We start from the raw sequence: 22378 nt of genomic DNA, 5'->3' as shown, positions 1-22378 counted from the left end.
TGGCTGCAAAGTGTAAGCATTTTTTTTGTCAAGACTTTCAGTACAGATCTGTTTCACAATAGAATGGGGAATTGTTAGAGTAAGATTTGAAATTAAATTATGCTTGGCACTTTGTTGTGTACGCTTTGCCAACTATCTGCAATGCATTATTCCATCATCCAAAATTCTTCAGTTGATTCTCAGGTAGGCCTTATTGGAGATAGAAGCCAATATGTTAAGTTGAATGTTTCCTTTAATAGTGAAGGTTTCCAAAGGTTTCCTTCCACCTCTGCAATAGTGGAACATATAACACAGTCCTCCATGGTGATCCAAAGAGACTGCATGGTGGACTCCATGAACCATAACCTATATTGGTTCATGATAACTTATGTCATAGGGAGGGATACATTGATATTACAAATTCAGGCATCACAGCATTATGGAAAAATGGAAATTCATTTTGAGATTTGCTAAAGATTACATTTAACAGTGTTATTAAATTCTTTCTGTTATTGAAGAATAATTTTAAGTGAGTGTTCGATTACAGCAAAGCTAATCCAAATACATAAATGAGCATGCATAGTTAAATATCCAATATCACTGCAATACATGGCGGTCTCAGACCACATACTGTACTCAATTTCCAAGTTCCAACAAAGGGAACTAAGCTTGTTGGAGGAAGAGGAAAATAAAGCGTGGCACCCCAGTATTAGTAGTAGTAGTAGTATTTAAATATAACACTCAGGAAGGCCCCACGAGAACTATCAAAGAGCCAACAATTCTCAAGAAATCCACCCTGTAAAAACAGGGCTGAAACAATAATAATAACAAAGGACCTAGGAATGTATCCAGGGTATTGAACCTCGGGGAAACCGTCCAGCCAGCTCAGCAGAGACTGCAGCCTGGTCATATCCATACAGCTGTACAGATGCTGTTTTATTGACGAACTACTGTGACTTGGCAACACTTACTGTGTTTGGATTGATCGTATGCAAGCCCTTTTAGAGTTTGCGGATTTGGAGCATGGACATGCATCCATTAGAAAGCCTATTATATCTAATAAATCTTCTGAGGTGTTGAGTGTTCAGGCTGTTTCTGTTATTTTGTTTTCCTTATTATCTTCAATGTTCATAATCCAGAGTTGGATTTCACTTATTGCACTGACAAGATCAACTGTTCCATATAAATTCCAGAAACTACTGTAAATAAAACAAATGGGCAATAAAACACTGCGACCAACAGTCCCGGTGGGCTAATGGAAAAGCTCTGGCCTCCTATGCTTAGAATTGTGGGTTAAGTCTCATCTGGGATGCGTTTCTGTAGAGTTATGCAGTTTAAGTGCCCAAAACCAAGAGGTTGCAACACAGCAACATTGGTCAAATAAATAGGTAGTCCCACCCCAAACTCATTCATTTGGTTGAGATGAATGCAGATGTGGAAACTTGTTTGAAACGGTCATTATTTTTGCAGTTATATTTGGTGCTGCCAGTGGCAGAAATGACACTTCAGCATTTCCATATCCATATAAAAGGTTTTTATTACAGAAAATCCCTCATTTGTGTGTCACTTTAAATAAAAGCTTCTGCTAAATATATTAATTAAATGTACCTTTTTTCTTTTTTTAGAGCTGAAGTCTACTGGAACCGCCCATCACTTTGCCTTCCTGCTCAACTCGACGGACTATAGAATCCTTCGTATGGACGAGGACCATGATCGCATGTATGTGGGCAGCAAGGACTACATCCTGTCTCTAGACCTGAACGACATTAACAAAGAGCCCCTCATTGTAAGATTTCTCAGTTACACCAGACAAATTGCAACAAACAAAACTATAAGCAAGGCTTGGGAGTAGTAAACTTGAATCTGTTCTCTGGATTAGGATGACCTCGGTTAGGATGACTCTTTATTTGTCACTGTCTTTCTCCTCAGATTCACTGGCCTGTGGCTCCTCAGAGGAGGACTGAGTGTGTCCTCTCAGGGAAAGACATCAATGTAAGAAATGTACCACAATCTTTGTAAATCATAAACTAGTTACTCCAACATGAGCATGTAAGCATCTGAAGTATCATTTCAAGATGACAGCATCACTGATATCATTCTGGTCTGTCAACAGGGCGAGTGTGGTAATTTCATCCGTCTAATCGAGCCATGGAACAGGACTCACCTGTATGTGTGTGGAACGGGAGCTTATAACCCCATCTGTACCTACGTGGACAGAGGTCAAAGGGCACAGGTAAACTATCATTCGCAGGTCACCTGCTACCATTTGCAGGTCAATGGTTCAAACTGTTGGCTATCTTAGTCAAAAGGTATTATGTCATTAGAGAGGAATGTTTCCCCACCCTGGAACAAACAGGATAATCTTTGCCACCTGTATGTCTTTTGACACTGTTACTTAAAAAACTCTCCCTAGTGTTTAGGAGGGTAGTAGCATTTAAACACAGTCCTAATTCCACCTCCCTTCTTTCCCATGACCACGTCCCATCATATCATTGATCATGATCATCACTCACATATTGATAAAATATTTGTAATGAACCAAAAATGTTATTAAATTAAAAAATTTGCATTTTCACTTGTGGTTTCAGTTTTTTGGATCCTGCTGTATTTGTTCACGTTTAATGGGGTTCTGCAATATGCATGCAAAGGGCATTTCATGTGCTTGCAAGGTTTGTGCTAGCATGTGCATGTTTTAAACACAACTTAACATCTGCTCATCTTCTTTGTCCTTTGTGCTTTGTCTTTGACACTGCAGCCATCTTTCTAGCATCTCAGAATCTTCCTTGTTTGACCACAGTCTGGGATGTTCTCTTGGGTCCTAACTGAATTCATAGAAACAGGACTCAATTGAGGCACACCCCTTGTTTTATAGGGCATGCTCCAAGATCAGATGCCTCGCGCGGGAGGCCGAACCAGTCGAGCTGCAGACCCTAGTGCCTCACCAGAACCATACGCACCCAAGGTGGGAAATGAACTCTTCCCTTTGTTGTAAACAATGGGATTGAGGTCCTTTTTTGAACTTTATTCTGCACTTGGGTTAAAGGATAATTGGGTGTTTTTTTTTACTTGGAAGTTTAAGGAAAGGTTCTGTTCTCACAGTATTTGGATTTTCAACAGCTGGTTGAGAGAAACATCAGAAGAACTGTTGTCTTTCTCAAGTTTGCCTACACTTGTCCAAAGCCTGCCTTTGGCACAGAAATCTAGCAGAACGTGCAGAGATTACTCCCACACCCACTCCATCATACTCGAAAGTGGTTAGTCAGCACAGAATTTATCGGTGGCTTATATTACATTTGTGGTGTGCGTGTAAATCTTGGAAAATAGAAAGGATCCAAAAAATATTTGTATATTATCCAAAACAAGTCTTTCGTTGAGACTTGAATTTGCTGAATTGCTGATATATTTTTAGCGGCATGGTGTACTCTTTAGATGTCCTTCTACATCTCTGCTTAGAATTGAATTAATGTGTTAATTCATGTTAGACATTTCCACTTGCTGTACATATTTGGTGGAAACAGCAGTCACCATACTTAAAAATAAAAATACTTTTCTGTGTTTTGCATCTGACTGTAGCTAGCATGCAAACTGCGTGGAGTGTGACTTTTAGCATGAAGCGAGATCTTGTTTTCCTAAATACCAGAATTGAATAATTGTCACTAATCCAAAGAAGCCATATAGGCAGTTTTATATTCATATGTTGAGAAGTTGATTGTGAGAAACTGTTCATTTTCTTTGGCAACTACCAAGAACCTTGGAAACTTTGGATTATAGCATTCATTTCTTTCTTCTGAGCAGTTTTACACCAGCCCCCTTTTGTCAAGTGGCAAGATATTGGTGTTGGCATTAGACAATATGTAAGACGCCAACATTTAAAAAACACACAATAGGTTACGTAAACATATTTCAGTTTTATAACAGTCCCAACTATTTCTTTTTCCATTTAACCCAGGGAACCTGTGTGCATTTCACTTCCTGGCTATACCTTCACACTCTTAAACACCGGAAAGAGAATCAATACTGCTCATCTAATGTGATCCATTGTGCTCTCATTAATGAAACCTTCATGCGCTCCCTGTTCCAGGAATACATTTTCCGACTGGAGCCTGGTAAAGTGGATTCTGGGAAAGGGAAATGCCCCTACGACCCCAAATTGAACAGCGTCTCAGCTTTGATAAGTACGTACCTCTCATTTTCATCATACTTCTTTTCCATACTTTTAGAAAATGTACAAGGCATCATTTCTTTTGTTTCAAACTTGGATGAGCTCATTTTGATCAAGTTTATCTGTCTACCTCTCTTTATCTCCCTTATGCTCACTCCGTTTTGGCAGATGGCCAGCTGTACGCCGGCGTCTACATTGATTTTATGGGAACAGACTCGGCCATCTTTCGCACATTGGGCAAACACACAGCCATGAGGACCGACCAGTATAACTCCCGCTGGCTCCACGGTACGCACAACATTTTTGAACCATGGCGTACCACCAAGAAAATGTTCTTTGTTTAGGGGAGAAAGTGCCAGATATGAATATTCAACATTGACCCTTCATCCTACCTCCTGCACACTAACCTCATATTTAATATACTTCTGTAAAAAAAAAAAAAAATCCCTCAAGCAATTACTGCTTAGTCAATCCTTGACCTTTTATTATAATCCCTAACGGTATTATTGCTGTGAAAAATTCACTTGTTATTTGTTTTAAATTGCTTTATTTATTTATGCTCTATATAGTTTATTTTTCATACGTAAGCCACAGATTGTTCCATCTGCTTGTAATTAAACACATGCTACGCTGTACACTATATTACAGCACCATACTCAAAACAATTTAATTAATTCTGTTTTATTTGTCAAATTCACAACAACAGCATGCTTGACAATGTTCTTTTGTAAAATCATGCTTTTATTTTTATTGTAGTTAAGAAAAACAGTTGCTTTTTGCTCCAACAGTGATTTATCTCTTTTGCTGTTTTTTTTCCCTTTCTATCCCTCTTTTTCTTTTTCATTCAGATCCAACATTCGTCCATGCTCAGCTCATCCCTGATAGTGCAGAAAAGAATGATGACAAGCTGTATTTCTTCTTCCGTGAGAAGGCCTCTGAGATGGGTCAGACTCCCATGGCTCAGTCCAGGATTGGCAGAATTTGTTTGGTGTGACATTTTCTTAACCTTTGTCTTATATTCCAGTACAAAATTTCTACATATCCTTAAAGGAATAGTTCACTTATTCGCCTTCAAGTTGTTCCAAACCTGCATGACTGACTTTCTTTCATTATACACTGAGAAAGTTTAAAGAATGTGCTTGCACTTTGCCATGCATTTACAAAGAATGAGGTCTGGAGCTTTCAAGTCTTAAAAAAGAACTATAAAAGCATAATAAAGTGTCCGTACAACATGTCACATTGCCACAATATGCAATAGCGTGTGCTAATATTAAAATAATTTTTCTTTGATAATCATCCCCTCCAGTGAGCTGTTAACATCTGCATCCAAATCAATGAGTCAGTGAATTGAACACAAGAACAGGATTAGTTTTCTTCAAGAGCAGTTATAGACTGGTTTTGTAAACTGATTCTCTGTAAATAAATGACTCAAGTATGATCCATTCACATTGAAAACTGCTGCATCTCTCAACATGTCGAAGAGAACTGGGGTGGCTGTTAAAATCCTATTTTTGAGTTTTGGTCTTCCTCACACAAAGCTTTCATATGGCTTCAGAAGTAACACATTCATTGTAACTGCATGGAAAAGACGTCCCAAGAATTTTCATTCCAAAATGTCCTAGTTTATGTTCCACAGAATTAAGAAAGTCACATAAGTTTGGAACAACATGAGGTTGAGACGTACAGTGCATGCAGAAATATTAGGCACATTGATTTTCTGATAATATTTTTTTCCATCCACATTTTACCAATTCCAAAGCACATTAATCTTAAGAAGTGCAAGGTGTGAAATGCCAGAAGTGCAAGGTGTCAGGATCTCAGAGAGAGGTAAAGAATCCTAAAAATGACCCCCACTTAATAAGAATCACAAGCTGAATTGTTGTAAAAATACATGAAAACTGTTTTTTTATAGACAGATGGGTTGAAAGTCACTCTTGAAGGACCAGCTCCACATCCTCTTGTACCACTGTTTGAAGAATTCATCTTCCAGAATCTGGCAGTAAGTTTTGGGAATTCATTTTTTAATTTGGGAGTCCATCTATAAATGAACTCCCAAAAAAATGAACTCCCAAAACTTTCTTAACATGTATTTTACAACACTTTAGCTTGTGATTCTTATGTGAGGGTAATTTTTTAGGATTCTTTACCTAACTTAAGTCTCTGACATCCTGACACCTTGCACATTTCTGGAGACTCCAGGTAGGTGTGCCGTTCTGGAACATGGTTGCGCTGGAGAATAAAGGGTTTGTGATGGTTTCGCACTTAATACTTCACCTTAATTCTTAATTCTTAATTCTTTTGCAGTTAACACGTGTCTTTTCTTCGCCTCCTGTTTTTGTCTGACCCTGCTGACCCAATGAGCATTTCATTGTCTAATGGTCATGCCTTAACTGCAATTTCTAGTATTGCATTAGTATTGCAACCTTATCAGGGGCATTTCATTTTTAGTCTGAGTTAAATCTCTTTTTTGGCTCATTTTATCTGTAAAAGAAAACATGCCTAATAATTATGCACACCGTAATATATGATGTTATTCATTTCCAGCCTTTATGAACAATTATATATCACTTATAAATACAAAATTAATAGTAGTTATTAAGATTAATGTGGTTTGGAATTGGTCAAATGTGCCTGAAAAAATCAGAAAGATCAGAAAATCAACGTGCCTAATAATTCTGCATGCATTGTAGTCCCATTCAATATTCTTTTAAGCACTTCAATTTACTATACATTTTTCAATTGTTGTGTGTTCCTATGCTGAATATGATGCTAAAGAAATCATGTCCTGCAGGACTGAACTGTTGATTGGCAGAGCCTCCGTGTCCTCGGATGCATTATTGTCCAATGCCTCCTACATGAGCAACCGCTTGTTTCTTTCTTTTTCTTTTTTTTTTTGTGCTGTTTTAATGTGAATCAAAGAAGCATGTTTGTAATGAGTGGGTAGCTGCTGGCGGCTGGTCACTGGGCATCGCTGCGTCTCATTATTGAAGTTGGCTGCTGTCCATAGCAGATGGGGCTGAGCAGTGCTCAAAGCCAATGTTTACAACCCAGTCACAGCCAGTTAATGCAAACCCACAGAAATAGCCCTGAGAGAGAGACAGATACTGATGTAAAGAAATGTCTCCATTTCACAGATACAGACTGTCAAGGCGTCCATCAAATCAAACTTTACTGCTAGAATCTGTGTGGTGTCTAACAGGGATTCTTCATGGCTAACGTGTCCTCACTTCCTCTACAGAATGATGATGGAGGACACTGCTGTCTGGTGAATAAGTGGAGTACTTTCCTGAAGGCTCGGCTCATCTGCTCTGTGACCGGCTCTGATGGCATTGAGACACATTTTGATGAGCTCCGTAAGTCTCTCTTTTAGCAGACTTGTTGTTTCTGAATCATTTCCTGAGACTGGTGTTTAATATTTTATACAGTTGATCTTTATGAGATAACTTCAGATGAGGATGCTGACAAATGCAAATCTGGTTTAATGTTGTAACATCAGAAAATAAACATTTTTCAAAGCCCACTTTTGAATTGCCCTCTTGGACTGCTTGAATTTGATTGCTATTTCTAATAGGATATTTTAAATTAAATATAAACAGTCCAAGAGGAAAATTAAAAATAGTTGATTTGTCTTTAAAGCTACACTGTGTAACTTTTTTAGTTTATTCTAAGCTAAAAACACTTAGTTCTTTCAAAAATATGTGCTCATTAATGTATATTTACTTTTTTCAAGTAATAAAATATTCTCGTAAGTTTATAATATGCCATTGAAAATACATAAGGTAATGGGTTCGAATGCCGGTCGCCATGTTGCCCCTCCATCTTGAAAGTACATTACCCAAAGAGGGACATACCCGTGAATTCAAGCTTCGCCTTTCGCGTTTTAACACTGATGGCACCGTGTCGAATGTGGACGAGGTCGAACTGGAAGCCACATTAATCTTGGACTAAATCGGCCACCGTAGGAGTTAAAACGAAATCGGAATTGAGAGGAAGAGAAACGAATATTCACTGAATGGTCATATACCTTTTAACCGCTAGATGGGGGAAAATATCACACAGTGTAGCTTTAAATTTCCTTAAAAAATACATATTAGTATGTTCCAATTAAACCATGGTAAATAAAATATTTTAAATATAACATGGTAATATAATGTATGTACATTTAGTTACATATCCAAAATACCATGGTAATACTATGGTACTTTTTTTGTAAGTGTAATATCGTGGTACTTTTATGCATTCCATGATACCATGGTACTAACATCCAGCATCCAATAAAACGTACTGTCATGGTACATGTCTAAAAAAAATAGATACTTTTTGTTAGTGTACTACTACTGATTATTTGATAAATCATTCTGTCTAATTCGTTTACCTAGAGGACATTGTATGCTGTTTTGTTTCTATGGTCATGTCTTGTATTACAAAATATAAAATAAAACGGCTTTAACATTTGATTGACTCCATATATACAGTGAGGTGTTCACCCAAGGCACATTATATTCATTTCTGTTCTGTTCATTTTCACGGTATACTTGCTGAAATAAGAGGCCTCTTATTTCAGGATAGGGCATGATATAGCTCATTTGTGGAAACCGTTCATGTCTGATGGTTCAATGGATATGTCTCTCCAGAGGGTATAACTTGGAAAAAGTAATTTCCTCTCTTTCCTGTACGTGCAGCGTGTAGCACTTGTGCTTTAGCGTGAAGTGCCACAAGGGCCTGTGAGAAATATTAAAAGGCAAGCGGTTCCGAGTAGTTTCTGTAGAGCTTTAAATGACAAATCGGGCTTTCGAAAACAAGCTTTCCTACAACTGCCTGAATATAAAAATGTCTTGTGGTTTGACATCATGCTACATACATGATTGTGCATTTATGTGCACATGTGTGAAGTAACGCATGCATGTAAGATGCATCTTAACAGGCTTACACAAAATGGAGTCTTCCCCGTTGTGGGAGAGTTTGATTGACAGGACTGAAGAGGATTGGCTGATAAACCAGCTGTAACAGCCTTAGCCACTCTTCAGAGGCAAATGAATGTAAGCGCATGAATGCTGGAATTTTATTGCTTTTGCAACATGCATAAATTGAGTAAGCGGCCGTTCTATGCGCTTCATTTCCCAGCTCCCGTAACATAGCGCACAAGGTACCCTCAGGACTCCTTTCCCCGTCTCTGCCCTCTCTTTGGTCATTCACCCTCCCTCTGTCACTGTGTTGGAGGAATTAACTTGTCAGTGGAGTTTTTGACTGGATGTTTTCCCTTATACTCAGAGGGGCAGTGAGGTTTTATGGGTTGTTTTTTGTGGCTTGGCAAGAGCGAGATTTGTTCGCTGTAGTGTGGGATTTTCCCTCAGCACTTGATTACTTAGTCCGTTTAGCCGTGACTATCCATCTGAGGTCATCTTCTTTCTGTTTTTGATGGGACATCTGTCTATTCATTTACCACTCGTCATCCTTATGTCCAAAACTATATGGGTCTCCTTTTGTTTTCTTTCCTTCTGCCTTTTTTTCACCCTTCTTCTGCGTACCTCTATCTGTCATCCCCCTTACAATGGTGAACCCCAAAAAACGGTCCCACTCTGCCCGTTCTGCTCTGTTTCTCCCAATGGCCTTTTTCCATCTTTCTCGTTTTGGCTAGCCATACTATCACTGGTCCTTTGTGGTTAATTTGTGTCAAAACAAGCTGGAGAAATTTGGGACAGAGGAACAGTGAGAGAGAAGGATTGTCCTCTCAATGCAAAGTGTTTTGTGTGATGTAATTGAACTGAAACAGATTTGATTGTCTTCCCACATACACTCGCAGACTTATGGCTTTTTGTGTGCCTGTGTGCTGACATTAAGCTACAGTAATATCACTGTCACTGGCAGTGCTAAATTGAGCTACAAAAATAATGACTGTTTTCAAATAGGTTTCCCAAAGAATTTGCCAATCTTCCATTTTTCAGGAAAAACAAGAAGTTCCGGCCCCAAACTTGTGACATTGGTTTAGTCATTGTTGCTACCAGACCGCTTAAACAAAAAAAAGCTCAAAATTGTAATTAGTGTGTCCCGAATCCCTAAGTGGACATGTAAAAAAATACGAGATATGAGAAAAAAGCACAGTACATTTCAATACTTCAGTGTTCTCTTGTAAGTATTGCGTTTCCCCAAGAAACTTTGCATTTGTTTGCAAAACCTTTGCATTCTCTCAGAAATTAAAGAAATAGATTTTCCTCTCACCTTATTTCCATCACAAAAGTTTTGCGAGTAAGCGCAAAGTTTCTCAGTTTTGCGTAAGAATGTAAAATGCAATAAAATATCATTTTTCCGCACATCTCATTTTTTTCTCCCACTATGTCCCTTTTGGGGCTCCATAGAAAACAGCATGCCAGAAGTGTCTGAATGAGTTTTCAGAGTGTGCTAATATTCCCCACAACCCCTTGTGCAACCATCCCTGGAGTTTGTGACTTTTTTTTCCCCCATACAAAAGTATTGAGGAGTATTTAAATTTAAAACCTCAAAGGTGCTGAAAGCAATTTTAGCCGTTTTGCTAATTTCTGCTTTAAGTTAGCCACTACATTAGACCTCAGCTACTGCATCCTCCATCCCTGTACCACACACACAAAACTCTAGCCTCCAAATATATGTAAGCTAACCGAATATCAGCAAAAAGCAGCAATATCAAAGCATTCTATTTTTTATGAGTGCCTGAAAAAAGGGTGAGCCACTTCCCTATCTCTTTTTTGCTGTTTTCCTATAGCTGTCACAGAGACCAATGCAATTTTCTAAGCACACGATATCTGTCAGGTAGTAAGGACATTTGATGTTATATTGCAAAAACTATGCTGGACAGCAATTCTAAGTAATAATGATTTAGGGTAGATGCTACATTTTCAAGGTGCCATGCGACAAAGGAATCTGTGGTATCAAGACGCAATCCTATGTCCTGTTACCTGCTCACTGTCTCACTACTTACTCAAAAGCATGTACTTTTTTAATGTCACCACCACCAAAGTACACACTTCAGAAGTATGTGAATTGGCTCATTTGTCTTTAAATCCAGGAACTAAAGTAATTGAATCTTCCTTTCAGGGGACGTGTACATCCAGAAAACTCAAGACACCAAGAATCCTGTCATCTACGGCGTCTTCTCTGTGTCTGGGTGCGTACGTTTACAACGGTCTCTCCCAAAATATGAGATCCAATCCTCACTTCTCCTCGATGCCTCTTACTAATCAGGCCGCTTATCAGATTGGCAAGGGAGCTTGAATAGATTTGCTATCATATTCACACTCCAGTTGCCCACGGGGCAACACCCCCATTTCTCCACTGCCGAAGACTGTTTCTAACATACTGAATAACAAGTGTTTGGCAGGCTTCACAGACGATAGTACAAGTCCTCTAACAGCACAAAGGAAGGAGCTTTTCTGTGAATCTGAGATGTGATATTCTCATAAGGACTTATCTACATAATACCACCACTATCAGATGTGGTTAGGAGAGGATATTCGTACAGGCTAAAATATTATACAGCTGGCCTCAGAGGGAGCTGAAAACATTTTAGATGAGGTTCACATGCTAATCATCCAGTGTAAATACACAAGGCTGTGTGTGTTATAACAATTCGCAGTCTAGCTGTAGATTAAATCGGCGAAGCCTTCAGGCTCTGTCTGAGCTCTTTAAACCCAAAAGCACCATTCTTGGTGATAATAGTGAAGTCTCTCCATCAACTGCTAGTGATTTCAAAGCTCTATCTGTCACTCTGTCTCTTGTTTTCTCTCTCTCTCTCTCGCTCTCTCTCAAAAGTGAGTGGGGTCAAAAGTGAAAACTTCAAATCACACAGTCCTTGAAAATGCAAAATTAGATCTAATACTGTCTTTGTCTCAACACATCAATCTTTCTCTTTCTACATCTCTAGGTCTGTATTTAAAGGTTCAGCAGTATGCGTGTATTCAATGGCTGATGTCCGCATGGTCTTTAATGGCCCTTTCGCTCATAAGGAAGGGCCAAACTACCAGTGGGTTGCCTACCAGGGTAAAATCCCTTACCCCCGACCAGGAACAGTAAGTGTCACAAGTAAAATTTAGTATAATAATCATTCATGTTTGAAAATCTTAGAAGCTGAAATACATTTTATATGTTATCTTTCTAATCATAGTGTCCAGGAGGAACTTTCACCCCCAACATGAAGTCTACTAAAGATTACCCAGATGAGGTTATTAACTTCATGCGCAACCATCCGACCATGTTCAATACTGTTTATCCAGTCCATAAGCGCCCCCTAGTGGTCCGTACCAATGTGGGTTATGAGTTCACCACCATCACAGTGGACCAAGTGGCTGCAGCTGATGGCAACTATGAAGTTCTTTTCTTAGGAACAGGTGAACTTCCTACCCATCTACACATAGACGATTTATATAGCTATATTTCTTTTATACATACTGTGGAGATTAAACACAATGGTTTAGAATTATAACAAACAACCAAATGTGTGACATTGTTAATATTAACACTTTTGTACACAATAAAGCAGCTCTAGATCTAGAAATGCAGTAGGGAACAGTCATTGTCGCCTTCTGTTTTTGATAGCTCTTCAGAAAATGAAAGAATCTTTATTCATTATTCAGTCCCAAAAAATTGTATGTTTTATAAATATTTTTGACTCCTCTCTTTTGGTCATTTACAGATAGAGGGACAGTTCAGAAAGTGATAGTCCTGCCCAGAGATGATTTACAGACTGAAGAGCTGGTTCTGGAGGAGGTGGAGGTCTTTAGAGTAAGATCCTCTTTTTTATGTTTCCACTACACATTATGTCACTTGTGTTTTGTATTTATATTTGTTTTTTTATTATGTTTTATACAATTTTAAAATGACTAAAACAGTAAAAACAGTAATACTGTGAAATATCACAATTTCCACAAAAATATTAAGCAGCTCAACTGTTTTCAACATTGATTATAATAATAATAAAAACTGTTACCTGAACAAAAAAAATCAGCATATTAGAATGATACATTTATATAGCGCTTTTCTGGGCACTCAAAGCGCTTTTACATATAGAAGTGAAGGATTTTCCTCAACCACCACCAATGTGGAGCATCCACCTGGATGATGCAACAGCAGCCATATTGTGCCAGAACGCCCACCACACACCAGCTGATTGGTGGAGAGGAGACAGAGTGATGAAGCCAATCAGTTTATGGGGATTATTAGGAGGCCATGATGGACAGAGGCCAATGGGCAAATTTGGGCTACACCCCTTCTCTTTTTCCAAAGGACATCCTGGAATAATGTCTCTTTCCTCATGTGACTGGAGTAATGGCTGCTGAAAAGTCCACTTTTCCATTACAGGAAAAATTACATTTTAAAATATATTCAAATGGAAAAGCATTTAAAGCTACACTGTGTAACTTTTTTAGTTTATTCTTAGCTAAAAACACTAAGTTCTTTCAAAAATATATGTGCTCATTAATGTATATTTACTTTTTTCAAGTAATAAAGTATTCTCGTAAGTTTATAATATGCCACTGAAAATAAATACGGGTAAGGGGTTCGAATGCGGGTCGCCATGTTGCCCCTCCATCTTGAAAGTACATTACCCAAAGAGGGACATACCCGTAAATTCAAGCTTCGCCTTTCGCGTTTTAACACTCGATGGCACTGTGTCGAATGTGGACGAGGTCGAACTGGAAGCCATGTTAATCTTGGACTAAATCAGCCACCGTAGGAGTTCAAACGAAATCGGAATTGAGAGGAAGAGAAACTAATATTCACGGGATGGTCATATACCTTTTAACCGCTAGATGGAGGAAAATATCACACAGTGTAGCTTTAACTTGTAATAATATTTCACAATATTACTGTTTTTACAGTATTTTTTGTTAAATAGATGCAGCCTTGTTGAACATAAGAGACTTGTTTCAAAAACATTTAAAATTAGGGTCTCACTTTATATTAGGTGGCCTTAATTACTATGTACTTACATCAAAAAAATAAGTACAATGTACTTATTGTGTTCATATTGTATTGCAAAACACTTTTGCTGGGTAAAGTTAGGGACATGTGTGCTGGTATGGGTAAGTTTAAGGGTAGGGTTAGGTGTAAGGAGGTGTCAACAGTGTAATTATAAATGTAACTACAGAAATTAATTACATGTAGATAATTTTTAAAATGTATGTACACAATAAGTGCATTGTATCAAATGATCCATTTAAAGGTTAGTACTTAGAACATAGTAGTTAAGGCCACCTAATATAAAGTGGGTCCAAAATTAGTAATTTTTCCAAACTTTTGAAAGGTACTGTATATATGTATAATTTATACTATTATATTTGATAAAAAATATAATTATTTTTATATTCCAGGTTCCAACTCCAATCATTACTATGAAGATTTCCCCAAAACGGGTAAGTTGCGCAAAACTTAAAGAAAACAAATTCTTAAATATTAATAGTTGAAATAGTATAAAATATAACTGTTAATAATATTAAATACAGTTTAAAGCTGGGATTATTTACATTACACTGTCATTTAGCAGATGCTTTACTCAAACATTCATCATCCTGGAATTCTTGGAATCACAACATGATGTATTTTGAATGAAAGTAACTCATTAACAGCTTTTATTTTCCTCTTTCTGTGTGTGTAGCAACAGCTGTATGTAAGTTCAGCGGTGGGTGTCACTCATCTGGCTCTGCACAGGTGTGATGTGTACGGAGAGGCGTGTGCTGACTGCTGCTTGGCCAGAGACCCTTACTGTGCCTGGGATGGAAAGTCCTGCTCTCGCTACTCTGCGAACCAAAAAAGGTGAGAGCTGCATGTGTGTAAATGTATTTATCATCAAACACGACTTCCCAACTCGTAAATACGAACTTTCCAGGAGAACTTTTTAAGGAGAATGAATTTCCTCATTTGCTATTGGTTGTTTATATCTTGTAGGCGGAGTCGGAGACAAGATGTGAAGTATGGCAACCCTATAAGACAATGCAGGGGCTACAATTCCAATGGTGAGGAAAAACTATAATATTGATGAGGAAAACTACTTTGGAAGAAGTAAAAGAACTTTGATTTTGATAGATAGTATTTTGTTTTAATTCCTGCCAGCTAATAAGAACACGTTGGAGACAGTACAGTATGGCGTAGAGGGAAGCACAGCCTTCCTGGAGTGCCAGGCCAGATCTCCTCATGTGTCAATCAAGTGGCATTTCCAGAAAGAGAACAGTGATAGAAGGAGAGAGGTATGTGTGACAGAATGCCTTGGGTTACACTTATTTTTTCAAGGTGACATAGTACTTCTTTGAGTAAGGACAATGTAACTGAGTAATATTAAAGGTGCACTATGTAAATTTTTTTCAGTAAAATATCCAAAAACCACTAGGCCAGTGTTATATATTTTGTTCAGTTGAGTACTTACAATTTCCCAAATGTTTCCAACTATTTGTAAATCGTGAGAAATTGCTATTTTAACCAAGGAACCGGGACGTGTGAGGGAGTCGCCTGTCGATTGCATCATATCTGCGTTACCCTCGCTTTCCGGTTTTATTTTGCAGAAACGCTTTACTCTCACTGCAGTGCAACAAGTGTCATAGCAGCCGCCGAGAGAATGCACAGAGTAACATCAGAACATAATTTTCAACACACTCAGATGTATCTAACATGATAAACAGAGCTGCGTTAACTCATAGTCATGACCGGAAAAGCGGAAGTGGCGCCGGTGACTGTGGCATAATAAAAGTCCCGCCGGTGACTATACCATAATAAAAGTCCCACTGCTTGCGAGGCGTGTTGCACTCTTCTTATTAACAATCGCTCCAGCGGCCTTGCTCAGCTCCTCAACACTCTGTCCTGCTTCATACTACAGTAATGTTAATAATCGCATCCATGAACATGATTTCTGCCCGAGTCCAATCCCGATTCTTTTCCACCAGCTGTGATGTGAAGACCACATGTCCCAGGATTCTGCACTCAAACTTGCCGTCATCAAACTACGCCTTTGTTTTGAACAGGCGACCTCTAGTGGACGGAAAAGTTACACAGCGCACCTTTAATTAACTAACTACATGTACTTACTGCGCATTCTTTGGGTTTGGTTTAGGGTTAGTTACTTGTAATTCTGCATAATTTACTGTTATGCTATAGTAAGTACATGTAGTGACGTGTAACTTCGTCACCTTAAAATAAAGTTACCGTGCCTTGTTATACCAATTGTTAGAATGAATTTTGTGTCATTTTAGTCATGCATTTATTTATTGAGATCTTATTTGCTTATATCTCATTTAGCTTATTTGCTACATTAATATAATCATTTTATTTATCATCAAGCAAGCACCTCTTTTTTAATAGGTGATCATTTGGAAGCATACAAATTATTTAAAATTAACTTTAGGGGGCTTGTTTGCATTTGCATGAACTGTTTTTCTACTGTACAGATATGTAGTAAAATGTTGTTGTCTGGTCTTTGACAAAATAAATCGAAGGCATTCACATTAATATAGATTTTAACCTAAAAGCTTTGCTCATTTTGTTCAGATCCGTTCTGACGGGCGCGTCGTTCGCACGGAGCAGGGTCTCCTCCTGCGCTCTCTCCAGCTGTCTGACGGAGGGGTGTACCAGTGTACCTCCACCGAGAAGAACTTCAAGCACATGCTGGTCAAACTTCAGCTAGTGGTTCTTTCCGCCCGCACCGTCAACAGCATCCAGACTGAATCCAGCGCTCCGGCCGCGCCACCTCTCCAGTCCAGCGCCTGGACGCCCAGCGCAGAGCAATACAAAGACCTGCTGACCATCCTCAGCCAACCAGAGATGGGCCTCATCAACCAGTACTGCCAAGACTACTGGCAGATAGGGGACGACCCCGCAGCTAATGCACACAAGAAGAAGGACCTCAAGGAAATACAGAAGGACCTACGGAAGCCGCGGAACAGGAGACACCACCAGGAGCAGAGCAGCATGGCTGAGACATGAGCGGGAAAAACACCCCACTCCATCCAAACAGAGATTTCCATGCTAGACTTGAGGTTGACCTCAAGGTCTCTGACTGCCATTACACACAAAATATCCGACGTATACCCGCAACCATCGTGGCCGAGGAGAAAATAACCAGTACGGTTTGGAAAATGCATAGTATTTATTGTAGGCTGTACATAGTTAGATTCTGTGGATATCTTTGTATGGAAATAGAGCAAAAAAAAAAAAAAGTTTTGTGTATAGATCTGTGCAAATATTTTGTTATCATTGTACTTCCCTTCCAATATATTTATTACAACGGTATTCACGTCATAAAACACAGTGCGACTGTTATCATAAAACTTTGTGTACATACCACTAACCGGATAGTTGGACACTTGAAACTCCTGATGGACAGTTTGACTGCGCTTGATGTTTTGATACCAGAGCTATGATGGGACTGCGTCAGAAGCCGTTGACTCTTTTAGCTGAGCGCGTGCTCTCATTCTGCAGATGTACAGATAAAGGAAGTTCTACGTCATTCTGTGACCTCCCAAAAGACTTTGAAAAACACTTTGTCACTCATCTTTTAATCTTCTTGATCTTCCATATGTTGCTATGCTAATGTGTGTTAAATATAAAGTCGTTTATGTGTGTTATATATTTGGTTTATTATTAATTACGGCCTCTTGTACAGTATGTACATCACTTTTTGTTTTCTTTTCCTTTATAGAAATATGTACTATTGCACGTAAAGAATTTCAAAAAGCTGGGGGTTCAAAACCTGTACATCTTTTTGCAGAGGAGAATTGTTTAGAGCATTGTTTTTTAAAGCAAATCTTAAATATGAAACTTTTATGTAAAAAAGAAAGAAAAAAAACAGGAAGCGCTAAATCATTTGGAACTAAACTTGTTTGAGTTTGCATGAACTGTATTTGTACTGTACAGATATGTAGTCAAATTCTGGATATGTTACTGTATGGTCTTTGACATAATGAATCGAGAGTGAGAGAGAGAGAGACTGTTTTCTGAAGACAAAGGACTTTGCCGAACAAGTGATGGAATCAAGCACAATTACCTGATGTGTGTGTTTCACCTCCGTTGTGTTTTCTCAAAACGCACAGCAAACATGCTGTGTGAAATGGTTGTTGTAAATGTTTTTTGTTTTTTTCTTCTTCATTTGTAAGACATTATTCATCCCTGTGGTTTGTCCCATTGTTTTGTCTTTTTTTTTTTAGAATATTCTAATGTGAAAAAGATCCAGAATTAGATGTTATATACAGTTAATGTTATAGTAATGTATTTTTTATTTGTTTTCTTTTCCATCATTGTCGTTGACTAATTAAAGTTATATATTTTATAACAAATATAGGTTGGCCTTTCTTCAGAAAATATACTGGGTATACATACTATATATCTGAACTTTTTATTTGCAGTGTTAAAAAACACCAAAGACTTTATAGTGAATAAAAAAAGCAATAGCTTGTTCACTCTGATTTGCATATTTTATGAACTGGGAACTTTTACATTAGGGTCCTTCACAAAAACAAGTGTGATATGTGCCGATTTCAAAACACCGCTTCATGAAGCTTCAGAGCGTTATGAATCAGCGTATCGAATCATGATTCGGATGGCGTGTCAAACCACCAAACTGCTGAAATCACGTGAATTTGGTGCTCCGAACCGCTGCATCAATACGCTGAGTCATGGTCATAACGCTCTGAAGCTTCACGAAGCAGTGTTTTGAAATCGGCCATCACTATATAAGTCTTTATTTAGTTTTTTGGCGCACCAAAAATATTCTTGTCGCTTTATAATATTAATATTGAACCACTGTACTCGCATGAACTGATTTAAATATGTTTTTAGTACATTAATGGATCTTGAGAGATGAAATGTAATTGCTGGCTATGCAGGCCTCACTGAGCCATCGGACTTCAACAAAAATATCTTCATTTGTGTTCTGAAGTCTTACGGGTGTGGAACAGCATGAGGGTGAGTAATAAATTACATTTTAGGGTGAACTAACCCTTTAAATGTATAATTACACTGTAACAATGGCACCTTAAAATAAAGGGCCCTATTTTAATGGCAGGTGCACTTAGGGTGTGTCCGAATCCACTTTTGCTAGTTTAACGATGGAAAAAACAGCCAGGCGCATGGTCCAAAAGGGTTGTACCTAGTCTCTGAGTCATGGGTGTGTTATGGTTGTATTGTGAAATAAACCAATCAGAGTCTCACAGGGTAAAAAAAGAAAAGTTGACATAACTTAAAATTGTAAGGCAACTTGCTGCACAGCGTTTTTGAGTTTACTCAACTTTTACACAAAGTAGTTCACTCAACTCAATTTACTGAGTAAGGTCACATTTAAGATCTTTTGTTCAGCTGATTGAGTTTTTATCTTTTTGTGTTGAAAATTGTTTATTTGTTATTTAATGGTGATCAGTGTTTTCTTTAGTTGGGCAGTTTTTTCTTTAGTTGGGCAGTTTGACGACTTTTTAATGTTAGTGTTTCTCTAACATCTGAATAAGAATATAATCATTGTGTAGTGGTTTATTTCACTGATTTTATGACTGAGTTTAATATGAGCAATATACTATTAACTTTGTTTAATTGTGATTCTAGAAAAGATCCAGCACGGTTTTAATCAGAAAAGCTGAATAAGGTTTAAAACCAATTGTAGCACTTTGACCTCCTGTAAGATTTACTCCTACAGACATAGAATCAGCCTATGAATCTCAACAATGGTGACATGCTTCATGCCGCAATGCATGCTGGGAACCATGGATGAGTTTTGCATGATGCACCCAGAATGCATTGTTAACTTGTTGCAACTTGTATGCTTGTTAACTTGCAATTACAAATTGAATTTACAATTAATACTAGGTTGGTCCAACAATTGTTGAACCAACTTCTTTTCACTGGTTAAGCCAACTTTTTTGCATTTAATTGTCCAGTTAACTCAAACATAATCATTAGCCTACATTTTTGTGAGTTGGATTTTTTACAGTGCCCATTCCCTTTAAAAGCCAGTTGCGCTTGCACCATGGCGGATTCGCTATTTACATGGCGGAATAGTTTAAATACATTTGTGTATTGCCCCGATTGGTTAAATAAGTAGCCAATTTTTTATTTGTCATTATACTGCAAGCAAATAGGTAAATCTGATACATGCAAATACTATCCATTATGATATGTAGGCATTTTTATCTTTATGTACACAATAATAATCTTTTACAATGTAATTCTTTTATTTTTAAAGGGGTGGTAAAACACATTCTTTTGAAGGCTTGATTGTGTTTGTGGGGTGCACTGTAACATGTGTTCATGCTTCGTTTTAAAAAAAATTGCCTTATTTGTCATATATTTGACCTTTATTCTACACTGCTCTGTCCCTCCTTGTAAAACGGTCTGATGCTTTCCGGGTTGTATGAAGCCAGTCCCTCAAAAATACGCAGTGGGCTCTGATTGGTTAGCTGGCCCAGTGTGTTGTGATTCGCTAACCGCCTAGTGTACGTTTGTCGGAAACGTCACGCCCCTTACCGGAGGCTGTGCTTTGGTCATAGAAACAACGGCGTCAATAAAACCATATGAGCCCGAATCAGACCCAGAACATTTGAATGAAGATGATCGAGCAGAACCTGTTCAGTCCTCAAGAGGAAAGACTGCGGATCTATAGTGATCGCTACTGAATGGCACTTTTGTATTTTTAGAACGATTATAGCCAAATATCTGTCGCAAGAACTAACCCAAAACGAACACTAAACACTGGCTTTAACTAGTAAGTTAGCCAAATCACACACAGAACCATGTTTAGCATGCCTGTAGATAAACAATACATAAAAGCTCTAATCAAAGAATCATTTACATTAATGCCAGGTTCGCTGTTGAGATTTTAACGTTAGTGTTTGTAACGTTAGGTGTTCGTCGGATAACGTTAAGTATGAATGAGCATTTAACAGACTGGTTTGCAGAACAGCGTTGTCATCTGTTTACTTCCTTGCTACAACCTATTACAGGAAAACACATCGATGAAAAATAAATCAGACTTACAGGTTGTGGCCCGTAAACAGCTTCTGTTTGTAAATCCAGCTTTCAGGACAAGCCGTTGTGCATATCCTGTATTGAACTCGCGAAGTTTGTGGAAGTTTGTGTTGTCCACCGTGAAATGTGCAGCGCGCGCGTCGTGCATCCACGCACCGGCAGTGTTTTTTTCACGCAGCTGACGTTGTGCAAATCTGGCATTGAAATCGCGAAGACGGTGGATGTTTTCCTCTGTTAGATGTGCTTAGATGTTAGATCTCCTCTGCAGGGAGCCCTGCGCGCGCCTGATTCCCCGCTGACTCAAACACACGTGCATATAACATGCTGTATGTTAAACGCTCTGCAACGCACCCCCGTCCCAAGGAAGGCTGAACAGAGCAAGTACCCCAGACCTGCAATCCGGATGAAAATAACAGCGTTTCCTCGGCATCGCTGCAACAACACTCCAGCCTACTATACCACAACAGCGCCGCGATACAAAATGGCCTCACCCCCCCTTATTTAATATTCTCGGAGGAGGGGTTTATGTAAATATTGAGCCTGGTGATGTCACCAACCCTGGAGGAATGTCTGTAGTCGCCTACTGGCCGTTTGCTGTAGTTCTTAGAAACTGATTTCTTTAAAAGCAAATATCTCCCTTTGCTTTAAACTTTGAATGTTGGGTATCACCTGGGATAAGTAGAGTGTATGTACATTGTACACCCTTCCTCTTGGCGCATATTACTAAAACGCCCTTTAAATAACACAAAAAATACTGCACTATTGACTTTAGGCCAGTTTTTGTTGGTCAATGGCGCAGTCGTTTTCAGTTGCCTCAAAATAGCCTGAACACACCTAGTTTTCAGACCAGCACGCCCCATGGGTGAACAGATGGGCACGAATGCATGTGCTAGTGAAACAACATGGCGCTGGACATGAAAATGATAACTGCATCAGGCTGAAACTAGCAAAAAATGTACTTGCGTCGCACCGGGTGTATGATTGGGCCCAAGGGTTACTTTATTTTAAGGTATCGTTGTTATTAGATGTACTTATAGGGTTATGGTAGGATAGGCTGGGGGTTAGTTGCATGTAATTATGCATAATTTACTGTTATTACTATGCTAAGTACATTGTAACATATGTAACAATGACACTGTAAAATAGTGTTACCAAATAAAGTGTAACCAATGATCACTTTTTTTTTAAAAACTGTTCTTTTTTTACTGTAACTTTATGTAGCATAATGTAATTGCGACACGCAAATTCTCAAAAGTTTGGGTGGGTGGG

The 22378-nt window shown here is 38.5% G+C and overlaps 1 protein-coding gene across 3 annotated transcripts in view; it reads left to right on the top strand.

Moving 5' to 3' along the window:
- sema3fa (sema domain, immunoglobulin domain (Ig), short basic domain, secreted, (semaphorin) 3Fa) overlaps nucleotides 1-18559 on the top strand; it is a 51835-nt gene extending 33276 nt beyond the window's left edge. For 2 of the 3 annotated variants that reach the window (XM_079841234.1, XM_079841235.1), the window contains 17 exons: nucleotides 1605-1765; nucleotides 1909-1971; nucleotides 2093-2212; nucleotides 2852-2941; nucleotides 4061-4154; nucleotides 4310-4429; nucleotides 4990-5129; nucleotides 7380-7494; nucleotides 11213-11282; nucleotides 12039-12183; nucleotides 12279-12501; nucleotides 12807-12895; nucleotides 14485-14526; nucleotides 14769-14926; nucleotides 15059-15126; nucleotides 15224-15357; nucleotides 16649-18559. In XM_079841234.1, the coding sequence (XP_079697360.1) occupies nucleotides 1605-1765; nucleotides 1909-1971; nucleotides 2093-2212; nucleotides 2852-2941; nucleotides 4061-4154; nucleotides 4310-4429; nucleotides 4990-5129; nucleotides 7380-7494; nucleotides 11213-11282; nucleotides 12039-12183; nucleotides 12279-12501; nucleotides 12807-12895; nucleotides 14485-14526; nucleotides 14769-14926; nucleotides 15059-15126; nucleotides 15224-15357; nucleotides 16649-17083 (2267 nt within the window). In that variant the 3' untranslated portion in view covers nucleotides 17084-18559. The remainder of the gene's footprint in view (nucleotides 1-1604; nucleotides 1766-1908; nucleotides 1972-2092; nucleotides 2213-2851; nucleotides 2942-4060; nucleotides 4155-4309; nucleotides 4430-4989; nucleotides 5130-7379; nucleotides 7495-11212; nucleotides 11283-12038; nucleotides 12184-12278; nucleotides 12502-12806; nucleotides 12896-14484; nucleotides 14527-14768; nucleotides 14927-15058; nucleotides 15127-15223; nucleotides 15358-16648) is intronic. The other variant, XM_079841236.1, reaches the window with a different exon arrangement.
- Nucleotides 18560-22378: the final 3819 nt, after the last annotated feature.

The sequence above is a fragment of the Gobio gobio genome (genome assembly GCF_949357685.1).
Source record: "Gobio gobio genome assembly, chromosome: 17".
Classification (NCBI taxonomy): Eukaryota; Metazoa; Chordata; class Actinopteri; order Cypriniformes; family Gobionidae; genus Gobio; species Gobio gobio.
The sequence above is the reverse complement of the archived record's forward strand: the minus strand, read 5'-3'. Positions and strand labels throughout refer to the sequence as shown.